At 36.1% G+C, this 23,446-nt stretch overlaps 1 protein-coding gene across 8 annotated transcripts in view; it reads left to right on the top strand.

Annotated features, from left to right (window-relative positions):
- Positions 1-23,446, top strand: part of KDM6A (lysine demethylase 6A) — a 209,390-nt gene that overhangs the window by 50,939 nt on the left and 135,005 nt on the right. For all 8 annotated transcript variants that reach the window (XM_060137954.1, XM_060137952.1, XM_060137950.1 and 5 more), the window contains exon 3: positions 21,530-21,638. In XM_060137954.1, the coding sequence (XP_059993937.1) occupies positions 21,530-21,638 (109 nt within the window). The remainder of the gene's footprint in view (positions 1-21,529; positions 21,639-23,446) is intronic.

The following is a 23,446-nucleotide window of genomic DNA, read 5'->3' as shown; positions in this document are numbered from 1 at the left end:
TTATTTTGACACACCAAGGTTTCCTGATTTTCCTCTTTAGCTGGCCTTTCTTTTTCTACCTACTTATGTCGTTTAGTTCCATAGCTTCCCTCCCCTGTTTAATTATAAGTATTCTAAAGCCCCTTATTCACGTCTTATCCATGTATTTTATTATTTTTTTATTTAAGAAAGCATAGGTACACAGTTAAAAAACAACTCTCAATTGGTTCTATAAGGTGTGTAGTAGAAAACAGCAGTACCCCACTGTTCTTACAGTATACCACCTTCAATAAGTCTTAGTTGTTACTTTTGGTATTTGCCTCCATATTTCTAAATAATATGCTTATAACTGTTGTTTCTGTGTCATCCCCTACCCCCTCCCCTCACTTACATTCTGTTGACTTTCTAGTATGGAGGATAAAGTTGATTTAAAAAAACCCATCTTTTCTTTTTTCTGTCCTTCCTTTATAACAGCCTTGGTTTAAATTAATAAATTTACCTTATTATTATTATTTTAAAAATTGAAGTATAGTAGAGTTACAGTATTGTGTTAGTTTCAGGTGTACAGCTCAGTGATTCATTTTTTTTGCAGATTATATTCCATTATAGGTTATTATAAGATACTGGGTATAATTCTCTTGTGCTATACAGTAAATACTCATTGCTTATCTATTTTATGTATAGTAGTTCGTATCTGTTAGTCCCATACCCCTAATTTGTTCCCCCCCTCCCTCCCCTTTGATAACCATAAGTTTATTTTCTATGTCTGTGACTCTATTTCTGTTTTGTATGTACATTCATTTGTATTATTTTTAAGATTCCACATATAAGTGATATTATATAGTATTTGTCTTTTCTCTGATTTATTTCACTAAGCATAATATTCTCTAGGTCCATTCATGTTGCTGCAAATGGCATTATTTCATTCGTTTTTATGGCTGAGTAATATTCCATTATATATACACACCACATGTTCTTCTTCTTCTTCTTTTTTTTTTTTTGTGGTACGCGGGCATCTCACTGTTGTGGTCTCTCCCGTTGCAGAGCGCAGGCTCAGCGGCCATGGCTCACGGACCCAGCCGCTCCACGGCATGTGGGATCTTCCCGGACCGGGGCACGAACCCGTGTCCCCTGCATCGGCAGGTGGACTCTCAACCACTGCGCCACCAGGGAAGCCCAACACAGCACATCTTCTTAATTAGTCGTCTGTTGATGGGCACTTGGGTTGCTTCCATGTCACATTTACCTTATTATTGGTATTTCTAGTAGCAAGCCAAGAAATATATTACATATATTTACTTTAAAAAAGTTTTTCTGATATTAATTGCTTTTTATCATTTTATTATTGACAAGTTTTAATACATTGTATTATTTATTTTTTGGCTGTGTTGGGTCTTCGTTGCTGCGCGTGGACTTTCTCTAGTTGCGGTGAGCGGAGGCTACTCTTCGTTGTGGTGCATGGAATTCTCGTTGCGGTGGCTTCTCTTGTTGCAGAGGACGGGCTCTAGGTGCGTGGGCTTCAGTAGTTGCGGCAGGAGGGTGCAGTAGTTGTGGCTCGTGGGCTCTAGAGTGCAGGCACAGTAGTTGTGGCGCATGGGCTTTGTTGCTCCGCGGCATGTGGGATCTTTCTGGACCAGGGATCAAACCCGTGTCCCCTGCATTGGCAGGCGGATTCTTAACTACTGCGCCACCAGGGAAGTCTCTTTCCTCTGTTTCTCAAGTACATTGTATAATCTGTCAGTTTTGGATAATTTCCTTTCCTATAGCTTTCCTAGTGTCCTCTCTCTTTCTTTATTATTTGGCTTTTCATCATCTTTGGAAGAAGTGGGTCTTCACTCTTGTGTTGTATTTGTTTCTTAGATGACTCATTTTTCTCTGTTCTTCTGCCTTCTTGATTGGGAGTTTGTCTGGTATAGAATATTATTTTGGAAATAACTTTCCTTGAATTTTGAAATAATTCTTTCTTTCCTTTGTAACTTTCTGTTTAGGATGATCCATTTTGTATGTAATCCAGATTTTCTTTTTTAAACTTCTCATTCTTTTACCCACAACTTTTAGGATTGTGTTCTAAAAAATCATGGTGATGGCCTTGGTCTGTCTGAAAATTTGTGTCTTTCAGGTCTGGTTTTGGCTCAAGCTTTTCATTATTTGATGTTACCTTCATAGAAAAAAAAATTAGTTTCTTCCCATTCTTACATGTGTCTGTTTGGTGAAATTACTAGTAGGTAGCCTAAGCCAGTTATGGGAATATCTGATGGTTTAGAATGATGACCCTGCCATGTGACTTGGGGATAGATATTTGAATGAGAATTAGTCCCTGCTAGAGAAAGAAGTGATAGAGGCAGACATGTTAAGGGAGGGGGAGGTGACATGGAACAACTGATTTTGTGTATGATAGAATTCTAGAAGAGAATAGGTCCTATACAGATGACTCAAGAAAAAAAGAATCATTTTGGCATAGTAGACCTTATAAACCAAACGTTGAGGAAGAAATTATTCATGACACTTGTTAAAGATGGTAAGGAAGGCTTTATTCAAGGTGGACTACTGCTATAGGTATAGGGACCCTGCAGTGGGGGAGAAAGATTGGATTCAACTGAATACAACATGGTTAAATGGGGATGTATAGCCAAGGAACAGGGTGGGAGTCAGTTGCTGAAGGCAGTCCAGGGTGATCAGACATCACCTGGGGGATGACAGAAGATGGGGATTCTGGCTAAACCAATTTAGCAGGATTCTTGCTAATATTGGACAGTGCAGAGACAAACATGGAAGTCCAAATTTTGAGGCCTAGTTGAAAAAGAGCTCAGAGCAGCCTGAGTAGAGTTTGCACAAGGAAAGAATCTTTGTCACAATGCACCGAGCTAAGAAAATGTGATATATCTAGGGAACTATTGGGGGGCAGTGGAGAGCAAGGATTTGGTAAGGATGCTTGGTGGCACTGTATAATGGAAGGCCTTGCATTTTCTAGGCGAGTAGTTCTTGACCTTTCCCCCCCTTGTATAGGTGAGTAGTTCTTGACCTTTCCCCCCTGCGTTATAGTGTACATAATACTTACTTGGCATTTTCTGGTACTGCACAATCCTGGAAAGACATCTCTTTCACTTAGTAAAACATAATGGCACGCAAGAGGGCAGTGTTACGTATTGAATATCACATACACACACACACACCTTATTTTAAGTAATTTGTGGTACAGCATTTAAAATGTGTTCATAAAGAATCCAGCAGTTAGTTTTTGAAAGAACAAAACGCATGTACCTCTAGTAAAGCCTAGGGAGAGGGCAAAAGAGAGCAGAAATATAAAACATCAGGAATGAGAAAGGGATAGAACCACAGATAGTTACAAACAGAATATGATGTACAGCCAAACAGTAATTAACTTTAAAATCTTAATGAAACAGATGGTTTGTGACAAAGATGCAAATTATGAATTATGATTCATAAAGTTCACAGTGGTGGTATATATGTTTTCCAAAATTCTAGTTTTTGCTTGAAATCTTAAATTGTGGTATTTACTTAGTGCTTATAGTAAATCCTATGTTGCTATAAAATATTCCTATTTTTCAGAGCATAGAGAGATTATTGACTTGCCTAAGGCCACACAATACAAAGCTAAAATTCAAAACCTACCCACTCGGATTCTAGAGCCCACACTTTTATCCACCATACTTAGCTCTGATGGCATTAAAAAGGGTAAAGCATTTAGATACTTTGGCACTATAAATACCATTAGTAACTTACAGGGCCCACTGTGGAGCCTTAGGCTCAAAAGTCATTCAGACAAGTAAGACCTGATTAGGTCACACTTGATGTCACATTGACACAGAAGGATATCAGACAGGAAACAGCATGTCAACAGAGCAGTGACAGGCATTCCTCTTCCGTGGGAATCCTTGCAGTTCTGTCCAGGGGTTAGTTTTTGGCTCATGAAGTGACAGCTCTGGTGTGAGAGAATGAGACTCACATAGGTGGGTGCAAAGCTACTCTAGTATATTAGTTTCCTGTGGCTGATGTGACAGATTACCACAAATTGGGTGGTTTAGGACAACAGAAATTTATTCTCTGACAGTTGTGGAGGCCAGAAGCCTGAGATCAAGGTTGGCAGGGGCAGGGCAACACTCTGGAGGCTCTAGTGGAGAATCAGCTCCTTTCACATCTTTTGCCATATAAGGTCATCTTTTGTTCAGTCCACCACACCTGGTTTAGAAAACAAACACATCACACCGCACACATCCACACCCCCATCCCAAATAGGAACCAGTATCTTTTCTAAATTTTATGGGCATACTGCTCCTGCAGTTTCTGTAGAGACATGCCCAGTTAAAGGAGGCCCTATACTGAGGGATTCCCAAAGCTGTGGCATCCTACCAGATATTCATAGTTCATTTTCAGTACTCTCACTCTAGGTTTATTTCATCAATCCGGTAACTGTTACCATAATCAGTGTTGCTAGTAACACAATTGACATTCCACCTTTATCAGGTTTTAAAAATAAAAGAACTAGTTAACCCAAGGTCAGATTTGTCCCTAGAGGAGGAAGGGTTTGGTTGACTTTTTACTCATATTAAGATATTACTTAGAATATACCATAAGTGATTACTATATATTGTTGTGTCATAACCTTTCATGATTTATTGATACCGCCATAGGCTTTGGGAGTAGCAGTGAGTTGATGATGATATACTGAGTTTGTCCGTTCTCTCCCTCCCTCCCTTTGTTTTTGTCATTCTGCCTCCCTCCCTCCCTCCCTCTCCTTCCTTCTGTCTGTCTGTCTTGAATTGTAAGATTTGTTTCAGAGTTTATAGATAACGAAATGACACTGTAGCCCCTGAATAGTAGGGAGGACATGTTGTTAATGGATTGGAGAAACACAAGTGGTAACATTTTGGTTTGGGGCAGTTCAGTGAGCATGAAAGAAGGAAAAGGAGAGCACTTCCAATTATTACAAATGTCAACACATTTTATTACACAATATCAAAAAATTGTATTCATTAATATTACCACCAATCTCATCAGAAAAGCCTTTTGAGTTTTGGGAAGCTGTCAAGCTCACCGTGGAGGTAGTTTTCCAAGATGCTGATTTTTGTTTGAAATCTTAAGTTTGATCATTGGCAACAAATTACTGTTAGTTTTCTTGAAATGACAGACTCATTTCATTCATTTTTGAGAAAATGTCTTCCAGTACCTAAGTCCGAATAAACATAGTTTGTCAGTCATTCTTTTGAGTAAAAAATGGGGTTCCATGAAAAAACAGGCAAGTTCAGTTTACAACTCAAACAGTCACACATGTACTTACCCTCAATATAGCCATTGTACTTCAGTATGGAGTAGAATGCTTTAAACGAAGTTCCCATTTTGCCACAAAGATTATTAAAACAATGTGTGGTCAAGGGTTGACATTTAATGAAATGATTTTTACTGCTTCATCAAAGATATTCTTACATGAAGCTGGCGTTAAAAAAACCCTATAAGTGCTTGGTGGTGAAGAATATGTGATTTCTAGTTCAGTTTGGTGCCTTTGGTGCCTCTGCCTTGACTTCTGCTAAGGTGCCAGCAGTTTTACTCACCATTACTTTTGCATCATCAGTATAAGTGTTAATAGAGTTAAAAAAAAGAAATAACATCTTAGTATTATAATGAAAATAATTTTGCATTAGCAGACCTCCCTAAAGTGTTTAGGAGACTCCCAGTTGTCTGTGAACCACACTTTGAGAATAGCTGCCTTAGGGGTTACAGCATGCATTTTTAACTTATTAAAGCCTAGCCGATACATTTTCTCTTTTCTTGGGCAATGCAAGATTCTTAGAGCCTTTAACATCCTCCCCTCCTTCATTCCATTGTTGTATATATTAATTCTGAACATGTTTTAAATACAAAACATTGTTAAGGTTGTCACCCACATGCTTAACATTTTCTTTGCTTGTCATTTCTTTCTGAATCTCTGACATTGCTTTTGAGATCATTTTTGTTTTCTTCATGTGGGTCTGCTGTATTCATATGTCTGAAAATGTCTGTATTTCACCTCATTAAGTATGTGTTGAGGTTTTGTTGTTGTTTTACAACTGGGCTTCCAGTTTTTCCACCACCTTTTGTTGAAAAGACAATCCTTTTTCTATTGAATTACCTTTGTATCTTGTCAAAAACAGTTGCCTATATTTGTATGCATCTGTTTCTCAGTTTTCTATGTTGTTCCATTGATCTCCGTTTGTTCTTTCCTCAGTACCACACTGTCCTGATTATTGTTGCTTACTATATTGTCTTGAAATTGTGTAATATGAACCTGCTGACTTGTTCTTTTTCAGCATTGTTTTGGCTTTTCTAATTCCTTTTCTTTCCATATAATTTTTAGATCAGCTTGTTGGTATATACAAAACTTGCTGGGATTTTGATTGGGATTGCGTTGAATCTATATGTAAAATTAGGGAGAATTGATACGTTAATGTTTTCTATTTTGTGAACATGGTATTTCTCTCCGATTATTTAGATATTCTTTGATTTCTTTCATCAGCATTTTGTTGTTTTCCATACACAGATCCTATACATATTTTGTTAGATTTATATCTTAAGTACTTCATTGGGGGGGTGCTATTGTAAATGGTATTAAGTTTTTTCCCCCAAATTCCAACATTGCTGGTATATAGGAATACAAGTGACTTTGTTTATTGACCTTAGATATTACACTTATCAGTTCAAGCAATTCTTAAAATTTTAACTTTAGCTTATCACAGCCTACCTTCAGGTTATACTGTATCATGCATAGTGTTGACCTTACAAGGATATACTTCATTTCTCCCATCCTGGTCTCTTGTAGTATTGTCATACATTTTACTTCTACGTGTTACAAACCCCACGGTACATTGTTACTGTTTTTCACTTTAAACGGTTTCTTTCTAAAAATAAACTTTGTTGAGGTATAATTTACATATATTTAATTTCACCTGTTTTAGGTGTTTGATGAGTTTTAAAAAATGTTTTATTGAAGTATAGTTGATTTACAATGTTGTGTTAAGTGTCTGGTGCATTTTGACAAGTATATACACTATGTGGTCTTTTGAGACTGGCTTCTTTTACTCAGCATAAAACCTTTGAGGTTCATCGATGCTATATCAATAGTTCATTCTTTTATATGGCTAAATATTGTGTAGATGTACCACAGTTTATCCATTTACCTGTTGAAGAATATTGTAATTGTTTCATTTTCATTGATAATGAATAAAGCCACTATAAACATTGTGTACAGGTTTCGGTATGAACATAAGTTTTTACTTCTCTAGGGTAAACACCTAGGAGCGGGATCATTGGGTCCTGTGATAAATGTATGTTTAACTTCATACTTAATTGTCGAACTGTGTTCTAGAGTGACTGTACCATTTTACATTTTTACCAGTTGTTCTGCATCCTCATTAACACATGGTATTGTCACACTTTAAAATTTTCATGAACTTTAAATAAATAAGCTTCAAGGATATTTTGTACAACATAGGGAATTTAACCAATATTTTATAACTATAAATGGAGTATAACCTATAAAAGTTGTGAATCACTGTGCTGTACACCTGTAACATGTAATACTGTACAGCAACTTTATCTCAAAAAAAATTCATGAACTTTGAGGGCATTATGCTAAGTGAATAAAGTCAGGCAGAGAAGGACAAACACTGTATGATCTCACTATATGTGGAATCTAAAAGTCAAAATTCAGAAGCAGAGTGTAAATTGGTGTTTGCCGGGGGGGTTGTTGGTCAAAAGGTACAAACTTCCAGTTATAAGATGAGAACTAATGTGTAGCAGTACAGTTAATAATACTGTATTGTATACTTGAAAGTTGCTTGGAGAGTAGATCTTAAATATTACCACCAAAGGAAAAAAAAAAAGTGACTACGTGAGGTGATGGATATGCTACCTAATCTTATTGTGGTAATCATTTCACGGTGTATACCTATATCATGTTGTATACCTTAAACTCACACAATGTTGTATGTTAATTATATCTCAATAAAGTTGGGGGAAATAGCCATTTAAATAGGTATGTAGTGGTATGTTGTGGTGTTAATTGATTTCTGTAGCTTTATAGTAGCTCTTAAAATTGGGTCATGTGAGTCTTCCAACTTTGTTCTTTTCCAAAATTGTTTTGGTTATTCTAGTTTCTTTACTTTTATGTATGAATTTTATGACCAGCCCATCTGTATCTACCAAAAATACTGCTAGGATTTTAGTTCTCATCTTACTGAATCATCCAGTTCATGAACATGGTATCTCTCTGCGCTTATTTGGGCCTTATTCGAGTTTTTTTGGTCAGTATTTTGTAGTTTTCAGCATACAGATTCTGCTGCCCATACTTGTTAGAATTATACCTACATATTATCATGTTTCTGCTATTATAAATGATATTTTAAAAATTTTGTTTCCAATTATTCATTGTTAGTGTATAGAAATACAATTTATTTTCTGTATGTTGCTCTTGTGTCCCGTGACCTTGTTGAACTCACTTATCACTTCTAGGAGTATTTTTTATCCCCCCAGTAGATTTTGGGGTCAGTTGTGTTTTAAGGAGACGTTTAAAAAAATAAGAAAAATGTCTTTTATAGTTACTTGTGCAGCTATCATTTCTGGTGGTCTTCATTCTGCATTCTGTGTAAAGGTTTATTTGTGGTATAATTTTACTTCCACCTGAGAATTAAAAGAAAACATTTCTTAGACTATAGGTAGGTCTGCTGGTGTTAAATTCTTTCAGCTTTTGTATATCTGAAGAAGTGTACTTTCATCTTCTTTTTTTGAAAGATATTTATACTGAGTATAGAATTGTAGGTTGACACATTTATTTTCCTTTCAGTAACTATAAAGATGTTGTTCCACTTTATTCTAGCTTACATTGATTTGGGCAAGAAAATTTCCCATAGCTGTACTGCAGCCTGAAAAGCAGTATGCTTGGGATAATTATAGGGCTCACATCCTTTGTTTTCCCTTCTCAAGGATTATTGCCATGTGTTCTCTGATATTCAGTGTGTGAAAACCTTTGTTTCATACAGTTTCTGTGTTTTTTTTTTTTTTTTTTTTTTTTTTTGCGATACGCGGGCCTCTCACTGTTGTGGCCTCTCCCGTTGCGGAGCACAGGCTCCGGACGCGCAGGCTCAGCGACCATGGCTCACGGGCCCAGCCGCTCCGCGGCATGTGGGATCTTCCCAGACCGGGGCACGAACCCGTGTCCCCTGCATCGGCAGGCGGACTCTCAACCACTGCGCCACCAGGAAGCCCCATCTCTGGTTTTTTAGTCATGTCATTCAGGAATAAATTTGGTCTGTTTCACTGCATCTTGGTGGGAAGCAGAAATTCAAAGACTTAAGAAATTAAATATCAAAATTCTGTATAGAATGGAAGATTGAGATGTCAAGAAGTGTGTCATTCCAGTAATTCAAGTGTGTGTCTTGTGTGGAGAAGCTAGATTTTAGGTTTCTCCCGAGATAAGTGGGATGGTATTTATTTCACTGATTTAAAATAGAAATTTGAATATGAGCTTATTAGAGACTTAAACTAAATTGAAATAGTATTTTGGACAGTTCATATTTTATATGAAAGTATTTTAAGTGAGTATTTAGTGTTAAGACAGCTTTCTTTTAAATTCAGATTTTTTGGTAAAATATTCTTTCAGGATTGGTTTTTCAGATGAACTTTTTAGTGGAGCAGATTGTTAAAAGAGCCACTAATTATGGAAAATACTTGAATTTGCTTAACCTTTTATTAGTTTTACTCTTTCAATTCCTGAGTCAAAAAGCCTTTCGAGTCATTGGAAAAATTTATACTTATGATAGGATAGAGCAGGGTTATCTTCTAGTGGTTTAGTAGACATAAGTCCTTATGACTTACCTAAGGAGTGGGTAACGTACCTGTTTGCCCCTTGATCTTTATTAATCAGCAAATAATTTGGTTGTGGTTTTTATTTATTTATGGCTGTGTTGGGTCTTCGTTTCTGTGTGAGGGCTTTCTCCAGTTGTGGCAAGCGGAGGCCACTCTTCATCGCGGTGCGCGGGCCTCTCACTATCGTGGCCTCTCTTGTTGCGGAGCACAGGCTCCAGACGCGCAGGCTCAGTAGTTGTGGCTCCCGGGCCTAGTTGTTCCACGGCATGTGGGATCTTCCCAGACCAGGGCTCGAACCTGTGTCCCCTGCATTGGCAGGCAGATTCTCAACCACTGTGCCACCAGGGAAGCCCAGTTGTGTTTTGTTTTATTGCTCATTCTTTAATTTTGTGGATCATAGTGGCAGATCAAGTTTCCCCCAGTATTATTTTTAAATTGAGTGTTTTTTCTTACTGAGTCTTTGGAGTTTTGTGTATTCTAAATATGAACAGTTTGTTACTATTTGTGCTGAAGGTATATTTTCCCAGTTTGTGACTTGCCTTTATATTTGTCAGATTTGTTCTGTTTTGATAAACCTGAAGTCCCAAACATTGATGTAGTTGAATTAACCTTTTCCCCCCATGACTTGCATTTTTTTGGTCTATTTTTAAAGAATTCCTACCCTATCCTTTTGTCCAAAACATTTTGCTATGCTTTTCTTCTTAAATTTTGCCTTTTATTTAGGTCTTTAATCCATTTGAAATAGGTTTTTGTATGTGTAGATGTAGGAGTCTAGTGTTTGCTTTTTTTCCTTCTTTTTCCCGTTAGAAATAACATATTGGCTCACCACCTTTATTTGGTTAGGTTATAGTTTGCCCATTTTTGTGCATGTTTCCATACATATGAAGGTGTGTTTCTGAGCTCCTTATTTGGTTACTAAATATTTGTATTAATGCACCAGTTCTCTTTATTTCTGAATCTTTATTGTAATTCATGGTAACTGGTACCGTGCCAACTTTCTTTTGGTTATACTTGTGTAGTATTTCTAAATCTTTTTTTATATTTTAGATGTATCTAGTAAATTGTATAAATCTGGGCTTAAAAATCTATTGATAGCCTTTTTTCTTAACTAGCATACTTATTCCATTTATATTTATTGTGATTAATTGCATTAAACAATATTCATTTTAACATATCTACATATTGATCATCTCCTTTGCTCGGCTTTTTTTCCCCCCTCTATATGTAGTGACTTTCTGAATATGAAGAATTTATTTTCCTTGGAGCTGTAGAAATTCTTTTAGGCCACGAATGTGATAGTAGTATGCTTCAGTTTGGCCTTTACTTTGGATTGCTATTAGTTGAGGACTAATAATAAATTCTTGCCTGCAGTTTGTTTTACCCAGGTCAAGTGAATTCAGACTTTCGGTTACAAATACTCAGGAGATTTTCTTCTCCAATCATTGCCATTATGGGACAAGCAATTTTCCTTGTCCTTCAAGACCAGTTTTAAAATAAAATTTAAAAAATTGTTTTATTATCATATTTTTAGTTACATTGAGGTTGAAGGTCTAGCCCATTGATGTCTCAGTGTTATGCGGAGGGGTGTCTTATTTGACTGCTCTTCTTGGGTAACCCCTAGGCTTTGTGTTCTATCCCTAAATGAGACCTCTAAACCCATCACTCAGGTTTACACAGACTTTCAAAATGTCCTCAGTGCAACAGTTGCTTCACTACTCTCTCTACCTCTGCCTCTTTTAAGTCTCCCCCTTCCTCAGCCCAGTCTTCCTAACTTTCTCATTTGGTCAAGTTCATAGTAAGAACCTTGTGTAAGTCCCACTACCACCATGTTGCCACCATGTTTTGTCTAACATTTTTAGTTTTCAGCAGAGTGGTTGTCCAGGTTGCCTGAAGAGGGAGTACTTCCTAATTCTTTTCATTTTATGGCACACATGGAAGGATGATAGTTTGTACTAATTACTGGGAGAAACTATTGAAGGCACTTAAGGTACAGTCAATTAACAGGTTGATAGTTCATGGAAGAAGTAGTAACTTTAGCCAATAAATATTTGGAAAAAAGTAATTAAAGAACTGAAAAAGATCACTGCTGGTGGAATATTATATTGGTTCATTTTTGCTAGTGGGACTGTCAAAAGCTTAAATTGTGCCTCCCATTCAACTGTGAGGAAGTTACCTTGAAGAAATATAAATTGGCCAAATTATGTTCATTGGGTAATAGTAATAGTAAAAACTTGGTTAACAACCAGATACTCTTCAGTAGAAACTAATTATGGTTTAACCATTATTAAAATGATTTGCAGATGTTATTTTGATGTAGATCTGTATACTTTGATACGGTAAGCAGTTAATGATATATAGAATGAAGGAAATAGTTTATAAACTGCATACAAAGATTTGTACTATTTGTTTATATAGTCGCCCCTCGATATCCAAGGGGGATTGGTTCCAGGACCCCTACGGATACCAAAATCCACAGATGCTCAATTCCTTTATATAAAATGGCATAGTACAGTTGGCCCTTATATCAGCAAGTTCTGTATCCATGGGTATGGAGGGCCGACTCTGCATAGAGAAAAGTCTGGAAGAGTATATTCAGATCGATTAAAACTTTTTTTTTTTTTAAAAGCACTACCTTTGGGGAGAGGCCTTTACTGTGTTGCAGTTTTCCTAGTTTTAGGATCATTCATTTATTTAATAAATAAATTCTAATTGCCTACTGTGCATTAGAAGTTGTAGAATTCAAAGTAGATTATTTTCATGGAGCTCATGGTCATAAATGTGATGTCCCGCTCCCCCCTCCCCCCACAGTGAAGTGCTTACTCCTTTTTTGTGCATTTATCATTTTAGAAATGTGTTTAAGGCAAATGAATGCATAATTTGCTGATAAAGATATTAAAGCAAGCATCCATGTTATAGCAGGCATAATAATATTTTACAAACTTGATCAAGATTTGGTCTACATAATCTTGTATTGATAGATGGCTTTCTTTCTGTGTATTTTGGGAACTCTGAATTAAATGTGTACAGCTGAAGTGATGGGGAGAATGATTGCTTGTAAGATTGTCTACCTCTAGACAAATAAAAGACTGGAGTAGCAAGCAAATGAAGGAAAAAAGATGGGAAGTAAAGCCTACTGCTTTATATGGGAAATCACAGGATTATTCTGGGCTTTATTCACAGAGGTCATTCTGCTGAAATTTTATCTCATACTCTCCTTGCCTCCAAATTTGAAATGTACATTCTTTTAAAGGTTATCCAAGACTTAATTCACATGTTTATAAATAATGTACTTTAGTATAACTGCGCATTGTTACATTTAGCATGATACAGAAAAAAATATTTGGAAAATAACTTGGCTGTTTTGACACAACAGCTTTTTAAAAATTTCATGTTGGGGGAATTCCCTGGCGGTCCAGTGGTTAGGACTCTGAGCTTCCACTGCAGGGGGCATGGGCTCGATCCTTGGTTGGGGAACTAAGATATCCTGCAAGCCGCATGCCATGGCCAAAAATCAATCAGTAAAATAAAAATTTCATGTTGGTCCTGGGCGTGTATACGTGCATGTGTAGATAGGATTCACTAGTTCATTTGGCTGCATGCATCAGCAATAAAGGTTTTAGAGTTAGTAGTAAACTAGCAACTTGCTGATGGTTGAGACAGTACAGCCTAGTTTGCTTTGTTGCAGCTGTATTTGGCATTCTGTGCCAGTTATACTAAAGAGAGAAAATAATAACACTAGGTGAACTAAGGAGATTCAGAAGATACAAAGAAATAGGGTGAAACCATTTAACATTTTCCAGATAATACACCACATTTTGTTTGAACTGGTATATTATCATTTATATATATGGGCGGTAGTGTTTTTCTGCCACAGGTGGCTTTTGAATATGGGAATTTGATTTTTTGTTTTGTTTTGCTGTTGATTTTTTTTTAATGTGTGTGTCTTTTTGGGGGGGAGGGGATAATGATGATTGCTTTTTATATGATTTAAAATAAAACAAGATGAGAAAACATGGTAAAGAACTTAGGCTAAATCTTCCTTGTGGGATGGTGGGAACAGGAACTGGCGGCCTTATGTGTTGCTTTTGTGTTTGGTGTAGAGGTAGAGTTGTGGAAGGAGCTGTGTGTTGGAGCTTAAGAGGAAGAGCTGCTTATGGAGGTCTTCTTTCTTGCAAATGACTTTAAGTCCCTAGGCATGGCCTGAGTTGCACACCTTGCTGCTCAGAGGCTCTGCAGCCATACTGTTTGAAGCCACCCCTGCTAGTTAGTAGCTCTGTGACCTCGAACACAGGATTTACATGCCTCAGTTTTCTTATCTGTGAAGTAGGGTCTCCCTATCTCATAGAGTAATTGTGAGGATTAAATGAATAAGTATATGTGAAGTGCTTAGAATAGTGCCTGGTACGCATCAAGAGCTCAGATATTAGCTGTCAGCACTTGAATTACGAAATTATCTAGTTTGATTTCAGTAGTGTTGTTCTGTGAGAATGTTTTGCAATAGCAAAGCATTTCAATAGTTTATTTGCAAAGAATGGTACTTAAGGTGCTAATTTCTTGAATAATGCTGATTTACTCCTTAGCATCCAGCATATCCACTGAATGCAGAGTCCAGAGAGGCTGAGAAATCCAGGATCCATGCTGATATGCTTAAATTTTGTTAACTGACTTTGTTGTGATGCAAAAGATGTATATTAGTTGAAAAGTGGAGTGAGGGAGATAGGGTAGAGTAACAGATGTATAAGTTCTTGTATCTTCTCTAAAATGTTACGTATGGGTGACAGTTAATTAGATTTTTTTAAATTTCCCTTTATCCTGTTGGTATGTATTAATGATTATTTCATTAGGCTGCTTTTTTGTTTCTTTGTTTGACTTAAATGAGGAAAGAGGGCTGCATACTCATTTATTTCTTAATAAGAATTCTCAGAGGCAATCAGTTCTGGGCTGCTCTGGAACTCTACTGTTCCAGGAACTTGGGCTCTGTTTTCCTACTCTCCATCCCCAGCTTGTGACTTCTACCATCTGGCTGATTTTCAGCTAGGGGGAGGAGGGGTTGAAGCAGAGCATGTCCTTTCCTTATATCCCATTGGCCAGAACTTAATCACCAGGCCACACCCACAAGGATGGCTGGGGATCCCAGTATTTATTCTGTGTCAGCATATGTCTAATTAAATTTAGGGGTTCTATGAACAGAGAAGAAGGGGAGAAAGGATATCAGGGACTCCTATAATCTGAAGCAAGTTACAGAAAAGTGTTTATATAAATACGTAAATATTAGTACTAAGGTGGGAAAAATATATGTGCTTGAATCTGCACAAAATAATCTTGAATATAGTAAGAATTTTTTACTTTTGTTGCATCTGGGAAAGGGGACTGGGTGGCTGGGCTTAGGATTGGGAGAGAGACTTCACTATATACCCTTTAGAATTGGTGATGTGTAAAGTTTAACTTTTCAAAAATAGTAAATGAAATTAAAAAGAGAAGAACAGGAAGTCTGATATATAAGTTCAGGAATGGATGTCATTAAGAATCAATAATTATCATTTTAAGTGTGTAACCCTTCATTAAAAAAATGGCGTGTTGAAATTTCAAAAAATGGTTTAGACTCAGGTACTTTCAACCCTTTCAGATTCCTAAGGTATTTTAAAAACAGGCAAAGGCATTGCGAGTGCCTGGAAAGGGGAAGAATTCTGATTTAGGCATATTTCTGGGAAGGATATCAGCTTTAATGATGCAGACATTTTTACGGTTTTGAGGGAGGAGGTCAAGATAGTATGTTTATTTAGAAATTCTGGAAATTCAAAGTGAATAAAATGTAATGGAATCAAGTCAGGAGATATGCATTCACATATACACGTGTGTTTGTGTGTGGTTATGTATTATATATAATATTACACATTGTGTGCTTATATCCGAGAAGCTCAAGGAATCTTTAAAAAATGCAGCTCAGAATTGTATCCAAAGTAAGAACTCTCCTTTTTACCCCCAACTAAGATACCTTAGTAGTTTATGCTTTAATTCTTTGATATGAGCCAAAGAAAGATGGCCCATTTAATTTTTGGCATATTTAAGTTTTTCTCCTTTCTGATTGCACTGAATTAAACTGGTTTGTAAATTATACCCATTCATTGGTCTGATGTCTGGAACTACCCAAAGTGCAATTAATCTCTCCTAAGTGACAGCTTCTTAACTATTTGAGTAAAGCTAAAGCATCCCTGATGATTCTCCTCAACTAAACCCAGTTAAAATCATTTTCACATTATAGTTTTTCCATCTTTCACCAAACTTGTAACCTTTTTTATGTTACCACCTGTTAAAATGTGGCACTCAGAACTAAAGATAATTTTGGAGATCTGGCCAGAGCAGACCTTGGTGAGCTGATTATTGGTGTTGATTTGTGTAATATGCTTCATTAATTTGGACCGTGAATACATTTTTAGTAGCCCTATTTCATGGATGACATGTTGACCTGTAGTCTGCTTCAATCCCTAATCTTTTGTAAGTAGTCAGCTGCTAAACCATCTTTTATGTCTGTGGCTGTTTTTAGGAATTATGGGCAGGACTGCATGCTTGCTTTGATTATATTCAACCTAAAAGTTTGGTTCATTTAAAATACCAGTGATTTATATCTTAATGGAAATGAGTTTAAGTAACGAATAAGATTAATCCTTAGCATCCTGACTTGCAGCTCCTAAGAAGTGGAAGTTTAGGACAAAGAAGAGAGGGTTATTCGAGAACCTAAAATAATAACATGACATTGCTTCATTAATTCAAGAAATGTATATTAAGCCCCTATCGTGTGATCATGGGTTGGGATATAGCCCTTCCCCTGACGGAGCTTACAGGTGAGGGAGGCAGTAAGCATCGGGAACCTGATAGACGAGGAAGGGCTTCAGAATGGGAGCCACCAAACTAGGACTGTGTTGAGATTCTTGCTTTGGGCATTCATGGCAGGCATTACAAAGAAAGAAAGAGAAAAAAAGGAAACCATTTGGGGTATTTAAATCTACATTAGTTTTCTCTACCATTTGTATGTCACCCAACTACTTCAGCTAATCTTTCAAATTGGAAAAAAACCCACATTTGTTTAGATGTTGCCTATACTTAGCAATTCTAAAATAGTAACAACTCATATTTTAGCTAGGGATTGACCAAGTTTATCATAAAAGACTTTAATGCTTAACATAAAAAAACCAAATTATTTACATATCTGTGTTTATGAGCGGTAATCTGTCAAGGTTTAGAAATAGCGGGTAATGATAATATTACTATTCTGAGATAACAGTTTTTTCAAATAATAAAAACAAAGCAGCTACTGAGCACAAATTATATTGAACATTGTGGAAAATGGCACTGTAATGGGAGGAAGACATCCAGTCTCTCTATGTAGCTGGGAGAACCTTTACTCTCCTTTGATTCTAGTATTTAATGATTAACTGTTTATTTCCCGTCTCAATGTTTTTTTTTTGGAAGTAGGTGGTAATGATTATAGATGTGTAAGCCACTAACTATAAACAACTATAGGATTTTAAAGTGATGTTTGTGGAAGGTGTTGCTCATCCCCAGTGCAAGATATACCATTATTTTTATAGGTTTTTCATTTATAAAAATAAGAAATTTTGCTTTCTTAATATTTAGCATATGGGTTGAATATTCATTGTTTTTAAGCTTTAAAAATTACCTAGTCTACACTGTTCATTTGCCATATGTCTATATAAATTTAAACACAAATTTAATGAAGCAATTTAAAAATTCAGTTGTCTTGCACTAGCTATGTTTCAAGTGCTCAATAGCCACATATGTCTAGTATATTGGGCAGCACAGATTACAGAACATTTTTGTCATTGCAGAACGTGCTCTGTTGAATGATGATGATCTAGTACAAATGATTTTCATTCACATTTCTGACTATCCTTACACTAAAGGTAGTATGAATCCTGGAGGAAAGCATAATAATTTTTAAGTTTAATTATGAAAAACTGTAAAATGAACAAAATAAAAAGTTTCCGTATGGCTGGACTATAGACTTTCTATTTTTATCATTTGTTTTATATTCTAGTTGTTTTTCTCTGCATATGTGTACAAAACCATACTTATCCTATATGGGGATGATTTTATTTGTGCACATTTAAAATGAAAAAAAAAGCAAGAATATAAAAGTAACCCTTTTAGAATGTTAAATTGATACAGCCACTATGGAGAACAGTATGGAGGTTCCTTCAAAAACTAAAAATGGAACTGCCATATGACCTAGCAATTCCCACTACGGGGCATATACCCTGAGAAAACCATAATTCAAAAAGAGTCATGTAGGACTTCCCTGGTGGCGCAGTGGATAAGAATCTGCCTGCCAATGCAGGGGACACTGGTTCGATCCCTGGTCCCGGAAGATCCCACATGCCACGGAGCAGCTAAGCCCATGCGCCACAACTACAACTACTGAAGCCCGTGCGCCTAGAGCCCGTGATCCACAACAAGAGAAGCCGCCGCAATGAGAAGCCTGCGCACCGCGTCGAAGAGTAGCCCCTGCTTGCCGCAACTAGAGAAAGCCTGTGTGCAGCAACGAAGACCCAACACAGCCAAAAATAAATTAAAAAATTAAAAAAAAAAAGTCATGTACCACAATGTTTATTGCAGCTCTATTTACAATAGCCAGAACATGGAAGCAACCTAAGTGTCCATCAACAGATGAATGGATAAAGAAGATGTGGCACATATATACAATGGAATATTACTCAGCCATAAAAAGAAAGGAAATTGAGTTATTTGGAGTGAGGTGGATGGACCTAGAGACGGTCATACAGAGTGAAGTAAGTCAGAAAGAGAAAAACAAATACCGTATGCTAACACATATATATGGAATCTTAAAAAAAAAAAAGAAGGTTCTGAAGAACCTATGGGCAGGACAGGAATAAAGATGCAGACCTAGAGAATGGACTTCAGGACGTGGGGAAGGGGAAGGGGGTAAGCTGGGATGAAGTGAGAGAGTGGCATGGACACATATACACTTCCAAATGTAAAATAGATAGCTAGTGGGAAGCAGCCACATGGCACAGGTAGATCAGCTCGGTGCTTTGTGTCCACCCAGAGGAGTGGGATAGAGAGGGTGGGAGGGAGACGCAAGAGGGAGGAGGTAAAGGGATATATGTTTATGTATAGCTGATTCACTTTGTTATACAGCAGAAACTAACACCATGTAAAGCAATTATACTCCAATAAAGATGTTAAAAAAAAAAGTAATCCTTTTAACAAGAAATAGTTTTGCTTTATAGAAGTTTGCCTGAACTTTGTTCTAAATCTAAACTAACTACATATCGTCTATGTTTAAAACTAGCCTTTTAATGAAACTCATTACTATAAAAACACTGTTTCATTCTAGCTTATTTTATGAGTTAGTAGTATTGGAAAATTGCCCCATTTATTTATTTTCCTTTAAATGCTTTTAAAAAATTGTTAGTATTTGCCTGTATCTAATACCAGTGCTTACCTCAAACACTTCAAATAAATTCATGAAGTTTCACCATGAAATGGTGACTCAAGGTGCTTGGAACGTTTATTCTGCCTTTTTGCTCATCTTCATTTTGTTTGGTATTTGGCTCTGTCAGCGTCATTTTTGACCACTAACATAGTTGGTAGGTTTAGGTACGTGCTGGCTTTGTTGGAAATTACTATGAATCTGTTGATTGAGTCTGAGTGTCCATTCTGATTTTTGCCTGGTGTTGTGTTTCGTGGTGATCAGAGTTGTGTATAGTACTCACTTTAGATGTGTTCCTTTTTTTAATGGAATATGGAAGATAGGTAATAGATGATCATGGTAGTGGCATCAATGTTTGGTGATAAGAGGAAGTATAGGATGTTGCCATCTTTTTACTTAGATTATTAAAGAAAATTTATTCGTGTTTGTATCTTGAAATCTTTTTCACCATGAAACTATATTTGCTTGTAAATTTAGTGCTAATCAGCCATGAGAAATTATCAGAGAGGAGTAGCAAAAGTTTCTAAATATCTAACTTAAGAGTTTAAAAAACTAAGACAATAACTAGCTTCATTTACAATGCCATTATTAGCTTTAAAAAGTCATTTTATTTAGTGTAAAAATTAATAATTGTCATACTGTAGCCCAATAATTTTATGAATTTCACTGATATTAAAAAGCACTGAAATAAATTATATTTTTGTACTCTAACCATCTGCCAGATAGGATTATGTATGACTTAAATAAGGAAGATCTTGAAATTTCCAAATTATAGTAATTTCTGAGATGTCAGTGTAGCATTCAGGCTCTTTTAATTATAAGGAAGCAGAATGATAAGTTTTCAGTGATTGTGATTTGGTATATATGTACATTTAGATAGCTAAGAGTGGAATAAGAACTGAAGACAGTCCCTTTTAATAAATGTTAGACTTTAAGGATGGTAAAATCATCCCAAAATTCGCCTTGTTTAGGATGGCTTCTCCAAACTTGATAAGTATTTATGTATGTACTTTGGATAGGTAAATTTAAAATTTTGAAACTCTTCATCAAAGGCTTTATATTTTACAGGAGAGGAAAAATCAAGGCATTTTAAGTGGGTACCATGCTCCACATCACACTTTCTTATCCCATCAAAAGCTCTTGAAGCGGTGGTGAAAGGATTTTTTGATAATGGAAACTTTTTTTGTGGACATCAAACCTGAGAGTGTACTCAGACATTTGAGAAATCATACACATTTTTTTCTTCAGTGACTCCAGCACACAATAACACATAACAACATTGTAGTGTAGATTGTTAGGGAAATTTTGACAAAATTATTGGGGTGCTTGAAACAATCCTGGAAGAGTTGGAGCTTTTTATCTTAACCTAAGTAGAAGGTAGAGAAACAATTATTAAGTACCTATGGAGTGCTAAGCACTGTGATAAACCCTTAGAGAAGTTTTCTAGTTTTAATCCTTTAATCAGCCCTTTGAGTGTTATTAAAATTGAGAATCAGAGACGATAAGTTCCCCAGGATCTCCTGTAGCTAATGATGACTGGAATTTGTCAGACTCCAGAATCCTGTTCTTTCCATCATTCATTTTTTTCCCTCTGCACTCTTCTGGATTACAAAAAAAGAATGATATCCTTAAAATACTGTTATTTTTTTCTTCAGGGAACAAACAGAGTGAGTGCATATGCATGTATTGGAATGGGGGTAAAATTAGGAATAGAGTTAGAGTTGGTGGGTATGACGTGTATCATAAGAAGATAATTGAAAGACAGTTTATGGTAGTTTAAGTGGGTAGAGGTGATGGTAAAAAGTAGCTCTTCAGTATAAATGGTAGTTATCATTACTCTGGAGATTCTGTGAATTCTCATGTGATTCAATAAAGTTCTTACCATTTGTGGAAAAGATTAATATATTTGTTTATGTCAACATGGACCACAGTAAAAATTTAGATTTACAGCTAATGAATAAAGTTATCAGAGTGTTCCTACATTATCTTATTTGGCAAGTATTTCCATTTTATAAGTAGGAAAAGCACTTATGCCATAATTAGTGGTTCTTTTAATAAATAGGTATTTTAGAAGAATACTGCATTGACTATATCTGAGGTAGAAGTAAAATATATTGATTTCTTGGGTGATTGAATGGAGGATTATATGCATTATCTCAGGAAGGAAATGTATTTTAGGGTTTTGTCTTTTTTTAAAATGTTTGTATTTTTTATTTCTAGGCTGTTCGCTGCTACGAATCTCTAATCTTAAAAGCTGAAGGAAAAGTGGAGTCTGATTTCTTTTGTCAATTAGGTCACTTCAACCTCTTATTGGAAGATTATCCAAAAGGTAATTTTTTTCCCCTTGTTAATTACTGTTTGATTTATATATGTATTCAAAATAACTGTAATTGTACTCTATCGGAAGTATTACCATTTTTACTTCTAAGAAATTATAAGCTTATGAACATCCTAAAAACAATGAGAAAAGTGGAGTAGATGGAAATGGGAAAAGTTCACATGACTCCATGTAAATCAGCAGTAAGTTGACCATTCTGCTAAACTGATAACCACCTACATGTGTACTACCGTTTTGTTCTGCCTTGTGAAAAATTCCTGCTTTTTAAAGGCTCAGCTATAGTAGAAAGTGAGCCATTGATGGACACTTTGGAAAAGTAACACAAACTCAGCATTTCTCTTCTTTATCCTTTAACTTCGATTTTAGCTAGAAAATATTTGAATGAAAACCTGATCTGTAGCCATGTTATTGTAAAGGTAAGTAACATAGAGAGATGATCACACATGAGCTTGAGCGTTGGATAAAGCATTTTTTTAATTCATTTGAAAAGCTTTTCCTATCGGAAATAAGTGAGTTAAATTATTGAAGGTAGCCCCCCAAGATGTGTCCTTTTTATGGTACCAAGCGGCTGACCCAGGCCATTACTCACTTAGGAAGTTAAAAGCACCCCCCAAACACCACACCCCTCAATACCAAAGGCAAAGAAAAACTATATTCCTATAATCAATAACATTTTAACCTTTTGATGATAGTAAACATTTTAATGTGGAGTGGATGGACTTATGCTTGTTTTCCACAAATGTATTTAGGTGGGCTGAACAACTGAAAGGTTGTTCAGGGCTAGAGCGAAGGATTGTTCGTGTTTAATTATGTTAGGTCAAGTGAATACTTTCCTAATGAAAGTACAATTTTACTTTGAGACAGGTATGCTGTGGGGTTTGAAATTAGGCTTATTCCCCAGCTCATCTCTGTGATTCAGCTGCATTACTTTTTAACAGATTATAAACATCCCTGAGCTTCTATCTGTAATCTGTAAAACGAGGGGAGGATGTGGTAGCTGCTCAGGGGTTTTGGGATTCCTGTGTGAAACTGGTTAATACTTAGCAAAGTGACTTCAGGGTAATAGGCATTGATAATTATTTAACAATCTATTAGATATTTTAATTAAAACAGTAACTTATTTAAAGGAAAGCATTATACAAAAGAAATAATACAGAGTTCTGCGCAATCTGATTTTTCATTGCTGCACCTTTTATTTGGAGAGCGCACTAGTTTTAGAGCATATAAACAGAGACCCAGACTTGAAAATTAGGTTTGCATATGTGGCTGTATGTCCTTATTGCTTAGTGGTCATTTAAAATAAATAAATAAACAAACAAATAAATAAAAAAAAGCTTTTAATACTTTACTAGTCTATGAATTTAGCTACATTTTCCATTTATAAAATGTTTGGCTGTGAAGGTAATGAAGAATCCAGGGATATTTGTTTTGGAGGTGTTTTCTTTTTTGGAAGGTGTGGTGGGGGCATGTGGCAACTAGACAGTGCTGGCAAACTAGCTTGTAGGAGTAATCTAGAAAGATGGGAGAAGAGAAGGGTAACCCAAGGATTTAAGTCCTTGAAAAGGTGTGCTCTGCGACCCGTTTGCTGTTGTGTAGATGAACTGGCCATTGATAATTTGTAATAGGAAGAAGAGGAAGGAGAGAATGAATGCAGAGGTATACATTTGTATTTCAGTATATTTTAGTATTTCAAGCTGATGGCTTCTTATTTCCTAGACGAGAGTTGTTTGAATTCATCCTTGAGGCTTTATTGACCACATTCCCACTTAAAAAAAATCCTTTAAAAATACTAATTATTG

The sequence above is a fragment of the Lagenorhynchus albirostris genome, chromosome X, assembly GCF_949774975.1.
Source record: "Lagenorhynchus albirostris chromosome X, mLagAlb1.1, whole genome shotgun sequence".
NCBI classification, from domain to species: Eukaryota; Metazoa; Chordata; class Mammalia; order Artiodactyla; family Delphinidae; genus Lagenorhynchus; species Lagenorhynchus albirostris.
The sequence above is the reverse complement of the archived record's forward strand: the minus strand, read 5'-3'. Positions and strand labels throughout refer to the sequence as shown.